Below are 12,354 nucleotides of genomic sequence, written 5' to 3'. Positions count from 1 at the left end.
TTCGGCCCCCCTCCCCCAAAAGGGGTCACAACCGACAGGTTGAGAACCATTCTTCTAATTGATCTTCCCAGATTTTGCTTTCTCTGAAATAAACAATTTTACTTTTTGCCTGGGGAGATGACTATTGAAGAAGGAAGAGTAACCCAGCAGGGGCACAAATCCCTCTCCTGCGTACAAGGGGTTGGAATTAATATAAATCTTTTTGAAAGTAGTTGTAATAGCCAGTCATGTATTAGCTTGTGCAGTGCTGGTGATACGGACAAATTCAAGAAAGAACATTGTTTTTAATTAACTTTTTGTCCTCTGTGAAAAGAGATGTGGGTTATACAGAGCTACTGCAGAGGATCCTCTTGTCGTGAAGATGTTCCAGAAGTTCTCGTGAGGAAGCTTGCTAATCCTTTTCTAGGACACAGATGATTAGGCAGAATCAATGTTTGTCCTTTGTCAACCTGCTGAGCTATCTCAGCGAAGGGCGTCAGATTTCAGCTGTGAGGCGTCTTTGTGGATTAATAAAGGGGCATTGGTGATGGGGAGCGACTTCCATAGTCCTCTCCTCCTTCTGTCGGGAGAGCCACCACGGCCTGAGGGTGGAACCTGGAAATGGTCGAAAGGAGATCTTTCCAGCTTGTGTGTGCCCAGGACCGTCCAGTGATTCCCCTCCTCCCCGGCGTACAGTCCACGGCCCTCCCCAACCAAGCCCCTGCATCTCACACGCATGCTCTCATGGGCACACCTGCTGCCGCCTCCAATCGCATCTCCGACCGACGCCCCGGCCCATCCCGGGCTTCCAAACCAATCCCCCACCACCACCACCCCCAGCTAGCCAATGCCATCGGCATCACACACAGAGAGACACACATGCGCACTCACCCCACCTCCCTGTCACCTACACTGCTCTGCTTTTTCTTCGCGCTGTGTGCATCCTTTGGCCTATCACGGACCAGCGCCTTTATCCATCTGATTCAGCGCCGCGTCCCCAGGCCTGCAGCACAGGAGGCCCGCAACGGAGTTGGTGAACAAATCCACCTGGCTACAGCGAACACGACTCACTTTGCTTTGCCTTGAAAAGATACCAAACACCTAGTTGGGCATTCGCAGCGTTAGTGCATGGGAGGGCGCTGATTCCCATATAACAGAAACCCTGCTGGGATCCCTTGAAGCAGGCTTCCTTGGTTCATTCAAAGTGGGCTTCGATATGCTGCTTCCCTTCACCCCCAGGAATGTTGTCATTGTGTTTCCAGAAGGGTTCAGTGGTATTCCTCCTATGGAAGGAAATTGCATCCATAAAATCGGACCGCTACTGCAGGTTCTCGTTCTCCCAGAGGAGGGATCATTTTGCTGGTTGCTCTTGGCACCACACTTAATTTATCTCTGAGATTTGAGGATGTCCCGGTTGTAAAGACATTACTGATTTTGTATATTTAGGGTGGTTTTTAGTGTGTGTTTCTTGTTTGGTTTGGTCTGGTTTTTTGTGTGTGTTTAATAAGGGTGGTGGGGGCTTTAAAGCCTTTTAATCTTTAGAGAAAATATCATAGATAGTATTACGCATTTCATTAAAAACCACTTGCTTTTTTAGTACCGTATTCAAAATTGAGTCCAAATCTCTCACTGTGCCTCTGAAGATCCTGAAAGTCAATGGTGACCAGCCATTTCTTACACTTGGGATCATGTTCTGCTCCCTCCCCTCTAGGCTTGACTTTATAATCGAGAAACATGTTACAGATTGTTGGTTTTCCCCCGGTTTCTTTTTTGTTGACTTTTTTTTTGTTTTTTTTTCCTTTTTTGTTTTCGGTTGGGGCGTTTGGTGCCTGCTCACCAACCTCTTTCAGCTTCAGAAATTCTGCAGTGTGTGCGGAGAGCCTCTGATTGCAGCGTGTGTGGGGTGAGGCAGGCAGCCTTCTACACGTACCGCCACTGGCCTCTTTGCTGAAGACAAAGAGACAACGAGGGCTCCGTGCACTGCCAAGAATGGGCCATGGTAATTTCAGTGGCACCATCCAGAGCTGCTCCGTCCGCATCAGTTGGATTCTGTGCAGCTGGCAAGAACACGTCAACATCAGATTGCATGGGGTTTTCATTGCAGAAATGGGAAAACGAAATGTGAGAAATGCCTGGCTTAGTGTCAAAGAAATACATGAGGAGGCTTCAAAAAGTCCGTGGAAAAATGCCACTTGTCCACGTAACAAGGATCTGTTGTCACTTTTCTGAGAGAGGTGCCATTAATGGTGTACAGGTCACTAAGTCACGGAGCATCATAGAGAGCAGGAGCGGGCATTGGGGGGATTTACCCCACTTGTGCTTTTTTGAAAGGTTTTTCTGCATACTCTTTTTGTGCTTTATGACAGTACCTATGTTTCTCTTTCATGCCAATGAACCGATCCCATGCAGTGATTAATTAAGTACACCAAGAGAATGAATGGTTACAAAGACCTATGGGCTCTTTGCTTTTGCCGTTCCCTTGGTGATCTTGGTTTGGCTTCTGCTGGGGAGCTCTCTGAGAACCTCAGTTATCTGCTCAGCCAGCTGGGGCGTTGGCTGCCTTGCCCCTTTGAGTGTATCTCAGTTTCCCCCTTCCCACTTAGGAGACGTACAGTCTAGCACTTCTTCGTAGGGCGCGCTTGGCTGCAACGTTTACGAAAGCAGATTGCTGAGCTTTTCTCTTTTTTGAATTTTTAGTTTAAGAAATAATTTAGAAGTCTTATCTTGCCCTGCAGAGCTACTGGTGGTTTCGAACTGCCTACCCTGCAGTTGATCACAGCCCAACGCATAACCACTATGTCACCAAGGCTCCTGCTGCTAAGCTCTTCTTCTAAGTGTGTCTGCGTGGATGAACCACCGACCTTTCAGCTAGCAGCTGGTTGCTGACCCATTTGTGCCACTCAAAGACCCTAGGCCTGTGTACTACCCCAAACAAGACCCCAAAGCCACTGCTGCCCAGGCCATTCTGAGTCATGGTGACCCTAGATAGTTTCTGGGGTTGGAAATCTTTTTAGAAGCAGCCTCATCTTTCTCTCTTGCTCACTCACTGCCACCGAGTTGATGCCAACTCATGGTGACCCCATAGGACAAGATAGAACTGCCTCTCTGGTTTCCAAGACGGTAACCCTATACAGGAGTCAGACGTCTCGTCTTGGTCTGTGTACTAGATTGTCAGAATTCAAATTTACTACTCATCGGCCGAAAGCTTTCAATTTAAAACTACCATTGCCCTTTCCCTCTTACTGAAATACTTTTAATATCACGGTTGAATTCCTATGTGTGTATATATTTCCCCCCAGATTCCAAAAGCAGTTTTGTATATATTCCAAAATTGGCTTTCTGTGTCCCTTTCTATGTGCTTCACCTTGTTCTTATCACTCTCAAGCCCGTCTGGCCCTTTTAGTCCCTGGCCTTCAGTTGACTGCCCCACGGACGCGTCTCTCAGGGTTCTTATATTCTTCCCAGCCCTTGTCATCTTGTATGTGTAAAAGAAAATTTCCCCTCCTAAGTTGGTGTTTTCTCATTTCCTCCTAATTTCAGAGTTCCTTTTTCCCCTTGTGCTATGGTGCATCTCCTCTTGTGTGTTTATCAAATCATTTTGTGAGCCAATGTCATATTTGGTATGTGACTTGTGATGATTGAGCTTCATTTCCTTACCTCTACCCTTTATGATTGTGTTTACTCAGACAAGTCTTACAACTAATAATAACAGTGCCTTCCTTTATGTCCTGGGATTTGTAAAATCCCCCCTGCTGGATTTCATGCAGTCCTTAGTGCAGATGAGCTAGAGGTGTGCCGGCTTTGGGTCACAGGAAGCACTCGGGCTCGACCCGGAGCCAGACCCCGCCTAGCTTCTGCTAGTCCGAGAGCTCCTGTGGATTTCAGCCCTGCTGCTTTGCCCCTTTTTGCTAACGGCTTTTGAAAATGTTGTCTTCTCAGCAAATATTTTCGTGGCTTCTTATATATACCCAAACTACATTCTAAGCTCTGGTCCTGTTGACCGATACTAGATGAAGGCTTTCCGAAAACAAACATAATTTGTTTGCTTGTCTAAAGACTCTTGAGATTGGTTCTAGATGTCATTAGGATAAAGGGAGAACTTGTTAGTAATTCATAACTTCGTTCCCTGAGAGTCTGACAACAGCAGTAAGCCTTGCCTGTTGGCTTTAATCTGCAGACTTGCCTGAGTGACTGTGATCAGTTTGGCTGAAGGCCTGTGTTAACCCTGCACACGCATCACCATTGGTAGCGGTTCTTGGTCTCTTTGGGGTTATTTCTAAGCACCATTCCCCATAAGATGTGATGTTGGGTTTCTGGTGCCGGCTTTTGAGGTCCGTAAAATGCCTACCTGAAAGAAAGAAGCAGTAAGCTCTCATCTCGGCTGCATGGGTGTTTCTGCTTGGTTACGGGTGCTGGGACCTTACAGGCTTTTTGCTGCAGACCCCCAGATTCTGCCAAAAAGAGAGTCATGAGCAGGTAAGAATCATCCTTTTTTTTTTCTCCCCCCCATCCCCCCTCAACTTTTCCCTTCCAAGTTTGGGAGCCTCTGGCGGGGCAAGTACCTGGGATTCCTACAGTGACCATTTTACCATTGAAACGTGCAAAGAGACAGACATGCTGAACTACCTCATCGAGTGCTTTGACCGAGTTGGAATAGAGGAAAAAAAGGCACCAAAGGTACTTTGCAATTGGTTTTTCTTCTTCCTTCTAAGGCCTGGGGCACAGTGTCTCATTTATCCAATCAGCACTTAGGCCAGCAGACCTCAGCCATGGGCCAGGTGCAGGACTAGGAGCATGGGGGTGTCCCTACTCTCGTAGACTCCCGTTCTAGTGGAGGCAAGAAGGGGCAGGACCACGATGTGAACCCAGGTAGGCTGGCTTCACAGTCTTCTCTCCTCATCATCCCACTGAACGTGAGTGCCAGGAAGCGCTCCAGGGCCCTGGTCCTGTCTCACAGCCCATTGTAACCATCACAATAACCACCCATAGCCTGCACTGCAGTCTCCGGGTGAGGTCTGCATGAACCCCATCCTTCTGTTAACCTAGTACAAGATGGGTGTTAGCTTTCCCATTGTGGCAATTAAGGGACGAACCTGTGTGAGCTTAAGTGCTTGACCAGAGGTTGCATAAACCGTGATTAAGCCCCGGAAGCCATTCTTTCCTCCTGACGCTCTTCAATATTTTCTTCCTTATTCCTATTTCATTTTCTGGTTCCAGTTTTATATTAGAAACTACCGGCAATCTGGTTGGCCAACCTGCTAGTGTCAGGTTGGTGAAGCACCTTGGCGGAGTTTCGTGCACTGGCCCCTAGCAGGAGCAAGGAGAATGGTTGGCACATCTGTGACCATCTCGAGCTTGGGGGGCCTTCCTCCCTGCACGTAGGCGATGGTCACGTTTTTCTTCTCACTGTGATGAAAAGGAAGAAAAACCGCCTTTTTCTAGAGCTCAGTCAGTTCTGACGAGTATCCGTTTTCAACAGTATGGGATCCTTCTGTATGGCCCCTGCCGTCCTAACCGCCACCTGTCTTTTTCAGATGTGCAGCCAGCCGGCCGTCAGCCAGCTTCTGAGCAACATCCGCTCACAGTGCATTTCCCATACTGCATTAGTACTCCAAGGCTCCCTGACACAACCGAGGTACGAGGAGCCCTTCGAGGGTTGGGATTCGCAGAGAGGGCATTATTTCCACCAATGGGCACCTGGCCATCCGGCCACTTCCAACACCTTGAAAAATTCACCCTTCACCTGTGAAATGAAACTATCAGGGCCCATTCCTTTTCTAAAGCACTCTCACAGGGATCCTCCTTCCTGCCGACACATTTCCCCCTTCATCTCCTGTACTAGTACAAAGCAGATGTTGAAAAGAAATCGAGTTCAAAGGAATTGCTTGAAGAGTTTTTCATGCGTTGTTGAGATAAAGCATTCTTGAAATAAAGACAGGGTGGACTTTCTGAAGCGCCCTCACATTGTTTGCTGAACTTTAACCATATTATTTTTTAGACTATTTGAAAACAAAGGGAATGATGCACATGCCCCCACAGCTTTAAAACAATGTCCCAAGGTTACAAGAGTTTTAAAAAGCCCTCGGCCCGTGCTAGTCTATTTTGCAAATTGAATGAGATATAAATAAATGAGGGACCTTCAAAACATTTGCAGAAAAACTCCACTATCTTTTAAATTACATTTTTCTACAAACTTTTTGAATCCCTGCTCAAAATAAAAGAAACATAATGCTTTGTCTTAAAAATTATTTGGAAAAGGTGCCCTGGTGGCATAGTGGCTGCAAGTTGGGCTGCTATCCAGAAGGCCCGCGGTTCAAAATCACCAGCTGCCCCATGGGAGAAAGATGAGGCTTTCTATTCCTGTAGAGCAGCGGTTCTCAACCTGTGGTTGCGACCCCTGTGGGTGTCGACAACCCTTTCACAGGGGTCACCTAGTACATCCTGCATATCAGATTTTACATTACGATTCATAACTGTAGCAAAATTACAGTCGAAAAAACTTTTATGGTTGGTGGGGGGGCGGGGGTCACCACAACATGAGGAACTGTATTAAAGGATCACGGCATTAGGAAGGTTGAGAACCACTGCTTAAAGAGTGACCGCCTTGGAAACCCACAGGGGCCGTTCCACCCTGTCCTATAGTGTCGCCATGAGTCAGCATTGACTCAGTGGCAGTGAGTTTTGGGGTTTTTTTTGTTTGAAAGGCTGTATATAGGAAAATATGTGTTTTCTGGTATTTCCTGTATTTATAGAACCTCTCATTACAAATGCTCCAAAGTGAATACCACTGAAAGGAAGTGTGATGTCCCCAACACTGGGCAGACTGTGCCTGGACAGCGCTGGGCTTCTTTGGGCATGTGGTGGTGAACTGATGGCCTCTCAGCCCTCGATCTCCGTGTGTCCACAGGTCCATGCAGCAGCCGTCGCTCCTGGTGCCGTATATGCTGTGTAGGAATCTCCCGTACGGCTTCATTCAGGAGCTGGTGAGGACAACGCACCAGGACACTGAAGTGTTCAAGCAGGTATGGATTGGTGAGAAACTCCCTGGTGTGTTTAAAATTGCAGAGTCTTAGCACCTCTTCTGTCACCCAGTCTCAAACACTTGCCTTTTATCTTTTTCTTCGTTTTTTTTTTTTTTCCCCCCTAGAGAAATGAGTAAAATAGAGTTAGTACACTGAAAAATGAGATTTTACCTTTCTCAACCCAAACCACATTTACTGCCATCAAGTCAATACAGACTCGTAGTGACCTCATAGGATAGGGTAGCACTGTCCCTGTGAATATTTCTGAGGGCTGTGTATGGGGTAAAAAACTGGGGGTTACATGAGCAGAAAGGGGATTCATCCAAGTTTTCAGCAGTTGTATAGAATGCTGTCGTCACAATGTCTTGGGCTTCAGATCACCAGCAGTTGTTTTTATCGCTGTCTACATCGTTTTCTACCTCGCGTTATTAGTCTTGAATCCCAACAGCTCCCTGGCCTGGATGTGCGTTGTGAGATTTGAAGATGGGCTGTGTTGTGCCAGTCTTGCATAGTGTTCACGTGCCGGAGTATTATTAGTGGTAAATACTCAAAGTAAACTTAAGGGCCAGGTTATTGTATTAATGATAATGTGTCATTCTAACTAAATTTTTATTCAGCCATTTAATATTTACCAGTTGTCTCTTTGGTCTGCGTAAGGAAGGTTAACACAGAAATATCATCTATTGGCTTGTTTTTCTTGTTCTCAAAACAAACAGAGAAAGGTGTATATTACAAGTATATATTACCATATATACGCATGTATAAGCCGAGTTTTCCAGCACATTTTTAATGCAGTTTTTGTGGTAAAATTAGATGCCTTGGCTGATATTTGTGTCAGCTTATACTCGAATAGATACGGTATATGGAAATGGGAGGGTAGCAACTAGTACCGATGATAATTTTTAAAAATAATACTAGAGCTTAGATAATATTTGAACAGATGGCTTAGTTTTTTTTTAAAGATCACTTTAGAGTTACTAGCTAATCAAAAACATGAGTCGGTGAGTTTATTTGATTAGACCAAGTGAAGTCCCTTGATTCCAAGTTGTAGCAACCTCACAGGTATAGGATTTCTAAGACTGTAAATATTTATGGATACATACAGCCTCATCTTTCTCCCTTGGAGTGGCTAGTGGGTCTGAACTGTCAACCTTGTGGGTAGCACTCTGTTACTTACTCAACAGCGCAACCACAGTTCTTTGAAGGTTCTTTCTGGAGGCTCCAAATTTGGGAGTTTCTATTTCACAACCGGCGGCTCTGCCTAAGGATAGTTTTCTTTTTTGGGGGGGGGCTTTTTTAAAAATCGTTTTATTAAGGCCTCATACAACTCTTATCACAATCCATACTACATCCATTGTGTAAAGCACATTTGAACATTCATTGCCCTCAAGGGATAGTTTTCTTAGGATATCAGGATTCACTAAAATCCTCTTAGTTCCGAAGAGTCCCACTGTATTATTTTGTGGTGGACCTCATAAAGGACATATCCATACTGTGTAACTGGGTTCTGTTGGGTCTGTTGTTACCGCCTGTTGGGTCACGTTTCCCCTCATAGCTCTTCAAGGTGACAAAGTGGATCTGCTCCAGAGAACTTTCTAGGCTGTCCTTTGTGTGAGAAAGCAGCCAGGTCTTTTCTCCCATGGAGTTACTGAGTGGGTTTGAACCAGCAACCTTCCCATTAACAGCTGAGTCCTCCTTGGGCTCCTGCAGCTGGGTTCAGTATTCCGTGCTCAAAAGCTTTTCTGTGGGGACCCAGTGGGCATGACCAGACAGTCAGGAGTCAACAATTTTTGAATATGCTTCATATGTTTAAAATGCTTTTACTTATATAACTGATTTTGTGATTTTTTTTCTTTCTTTTAGATCTTTATCCCCATTTTACAAGGCCTGGCGCTTGCTGCCAAAGAGTGCTCCCTTGATAGCGACTACTTTAAATATCCCCTCATGGTAAAACTTTTGTTTAAATATTTTTTAGCTGTTTCTCCATCTAATAGCTATTTCTCTGGCAGATTATTTTAACATATACTTTTCTTTCACGTCTCTATGATCCACTTGATTTTCAAATATAAAACATGAAATCTTTGTGTTGGCTCTACAGTGCTTTTGCTGTGCGGTGAGATGCATCAGGGGACAGCAGTTAGCAGTTTGGTACATATCCTACCGACCCAGTCCTAGACAGGAGCTAGTGATGGTCTCCTGGGACTATGGCACCATTCTGTGAACCAAACCAAACTCACTGCCGTTGAGTCAATTCTGCCTCATAACAAGCCACCCCGTGGGTTTCCCAGATTCTGAACTATTTATGGGAGTAGAGAAAGCCTCGTCTCTCTCTCAGAGCTGCTGGTGGTTTTAAACTACCAACCATGCAGATCACAATCCCACTTGTAACCGCTATTCTGTATAGTTTATTTAAAGGATAACTATTGGCCGTGCACCTCCAAGTCCCCTACTCATAAGCACAGCATTTTGGAGTGACATTTCTTATTTTAAAAAAACAAACACCAAAAAACTATTCTAAATGCAAATCAAAAGACAAAATTGTAATAAGCAGGTGTGATGCAATCTGCTTTTTATGGAGTGCCTTTCAGCAAAAAATCTCAGAAGTAATCCTGTTGTCATCTTCCAATTTCCTGAGCCTGTCTACCTCATCCGTGGGCATCCCTTGGAAAACACTGATCTGTTGGCTCTCTCAGTCCCTTAGAAGAAGCATAAAATACTGGCAGAACCTGGGGCTCAATTCTCCAAGTGGGATTTGGACAGTGGAATTTGACTGTCATGACAGCACAGTAACTAAGATGAAAATAAGATGGTCTTCTTTTCCCTGAATTTGCTTCAAGTGTGACACAATGTCTTTCATTCTGGATATACCGAGGAAGAAGCGTCAAAGTCTCACAATGAGTTCCCCTTATGTATCTACAACTTAGTGTAAGTTTAGGCCTTTCTTAAATTGATGTATTTTAGGCCATTTATTCCTTTTCCCCATTCTACTGAATTGATTCAACTTGCTCCTGAATTAGTCCTTCCTTAGGATCTGTTTAGAGGCAGGCACCCGCGAACACAGGAACTCGGGCGACAAGGGCCTTCTCCTCCAGGTGCTCCTCCTGAACAGCTGCAGAAACCCAGCCGGCCCGCATGGCACATTTAGGTGATTACAGCACAGTGAGTGCTGAAAGAGCTGTGTGCCCAAAGGCTACATTTACCTATTTAAAAACACTAGCCAGTGAGGAAAGGTTCTGAAAGTTAAAAACAGTACCGGAAAATTAAAAGGTGAGATAGGAATGCTTACTTTGAAAGCTAAACGTGGAATGGCTCTATGCCCGGGTGCTTCCCAGTGTGCATGTGATTCAGGCTCCTCGTAAGATTCTCCCCATCCTTGTTCAATGCGTGTGGCAGAGGAAAGGGAGTGGGCTAATGTGAGTATGTGGTTTCCAAGACGGGGTGTTTTAATGAGCACTGATCACCACTAGGTTGTGTGGTTATTCCTGCCTGGAGTAGCTGGCTCTGGGTTGAGCTTTAAATCAGCTCAATGAGGTCACAAAAGGAGCTTTTAGTGCCAGATAGCAACAAAATGTCCTTGGCCGGAAGACAAAGGCTTCCATGGGGCAGACGGTTTTGTACCATTACTGCTGCCTGTGCAATAATGGGAGTGAAGAGGACCGAGGTGGGAACTGAAGTCAGGAAGAATGTGGACCCCAGCTTTGCCATACAATGGAGTCTGCTGAGGAGCTGTTAATAGTACCGATGCCTGGCTCCCATCCTGGACAGAGTGACTTCCTTGGGATGAAGAAGAGGGATATGGGGAGAAGTGGCTTGGCTCCCTAATTTTTTTAAAGCCTCCCCAGTGATCCGCGTGTACAATGAGCATGAGGAGCCCCTCCCTAGACAGTGACAACTTCTGCCCAGCAGCAGTGTGTCCGTACCTGAACCGTCGACCACAGCCTCCTGCTGCAGGCTTAGTGCTGTGTATCTGGTTCCAAATTACAGAGACCCCCCATTCACTCCTGACCCCATGTTGGATCGCATTAACAGGGCCAAGTAAAGTGTTCAGTGTGCTTTTGACTCTAAGAGTGGTCTTTCCTGATTCCCTTGTGAGAATGATTGGGACTCTAACAGAGAGTGCTGGGCTTAGAAAAGCTACAATCATGTAAACATAATGCCTTATGTTTACAATCAAAGTGTATTGTTTTAAATGTGGACTGAAGTTGCTAGCTTATAAATTTTCATTATTTATAGTCCTGTTTGGCACTGGCAATATTTAACCTCTCTAAAAATATATGAAGCAGAGCTCTTTTTGACATGGAAAGATGTTCAGTGGAGAAAAAACTGTTTTGGGTAAAAAATGAATACATTTACCAAAAATATATCTAGACAATAATTGGTATATTGGCTTATCATGGATGGGGTGGGATGGGGTTGAGGATTGGCGGGAAATGAGGAGGAAATAATCCAGGAGGGAGAAAGATGTTCTAGAACTGATTGTTGTGATGTGTGTAAAACTCTTTTCAAATATGACTGTAATATGAAGGTATATGATATATATGTGTGTGATATATGTGATATATATCTCAATAAAACTATGGGGGGAGGGAAAAGGATATCTAGAAAGCTATTCGCCAAAATACCAATAGAAGTTACCTAGTTATCTCTGGGTTGGTTATGAATAATTTTAATTTTTGTTACATATTTTGGTTTTTCTGGTTTCCTTTTTTTTTTTTTTTTCTATTCTTGTTTATTAATGTTTTAGTCAGAGAAGGCAGCCACGCTGTTATCATTTTGGGGAGAATGCATATGTCATTGTCGCGGCATTTAAGGCTATCTCTTGATGTTATCCAACGCTGTCAACCTAAGATGAGATGCATTCCCATGGCTCCTCCTGGTTTTCTTTCCAGGCATTAGGTGAGCTCTGCGAGACCAAGTTTGGGAAGACGCATCCCGTGTGCAATTTGGTAAGTGCCCGTTGGCTTGTATGTTTTGAACAAACATCAGAACGCCAAAGGTATCTCTTAGGTAGCATTATCCGAATAATTTCTCTCGAAGGACATTTAAATTACTCCTTCAGAAGTAGTTGGCCTATTGGCTAAATGGCTGTGGCATGCCCTGTTTGCTGGAACAAGCGTGTGTGCTTCACAGCGTGTTGTTACTGATAAATCATGCACAATCAGGATGGCGAGTTCTCCAGGGAAATTTTAAGTGGAGTCCTTGAGTAATTTGGAAGTACCTTCTTTGAACTTTATCAAAGACTATTTCGAAATCAAACTTGGAAAAAAAATGTTGTGGTTAAAATAGAAGGCTGGTGGATGAACAATCTGGAGGAGAAAACAACGGGACTGACAGTTCCGGGGGGACATGGGAG

General features: G+C 44.8%; 1 protein-coding gene across 2 annotated transcripts in view; it reads left to right on the top strand.

The window, feature by feature from the left end:
• The window catches only part of UBE4B (ubiquitination factor E4B), a 135,021-nt gene that overhangs the window by 81,243 nt on the left and 41,424 nt on the right, over positions 1–12,354 (top strand). For both annotated transcript variants that reach the window (XM_045298742.1, XM_004705184.3), the window contains 5 exons: positions 4,515–4,656; positions 5,514–5,614; positions 6,887–7,001; positions 8,865–8,948; positions 11,891–11,947. In XM_045298742.1, coding sequence (XP_045154677.1) covers positions 4,515–4,656; positions 5,514–5,614; positions 6,887–7,001; positions 8,865–8,948; positions 11,891–11,947 — 499 coding nt within the window. The remainder of the gene's footprint in view (positions 1–4,514; positions 4,657–5,513; positions 5,615–6,886; positions 7,002–8,864; positions 8,949–11,890; positions 11,948–12,354) is intronic.

This window comes from Echinops telfairi, unplaced genomic scaffold (genome assembly GCF_000313985.2).
Source record: "Echinops telfairi isolate 266 unplaced genomic scaffold, ASM31398v2 ScPeMD7_7457;HRSCAF=8495, whole genome shotgun sequence".
NCBI classification, from domain to species: domain Eukaryota; kingdom Metazoa; phylum Chordata; class Mammalia; order Afrosoricida; family Tenrecidae; genus Echinops; species Echinops telfairi.
This window is presented reverse-complemented; position numbering and strand designations above follow the sequence as displayed.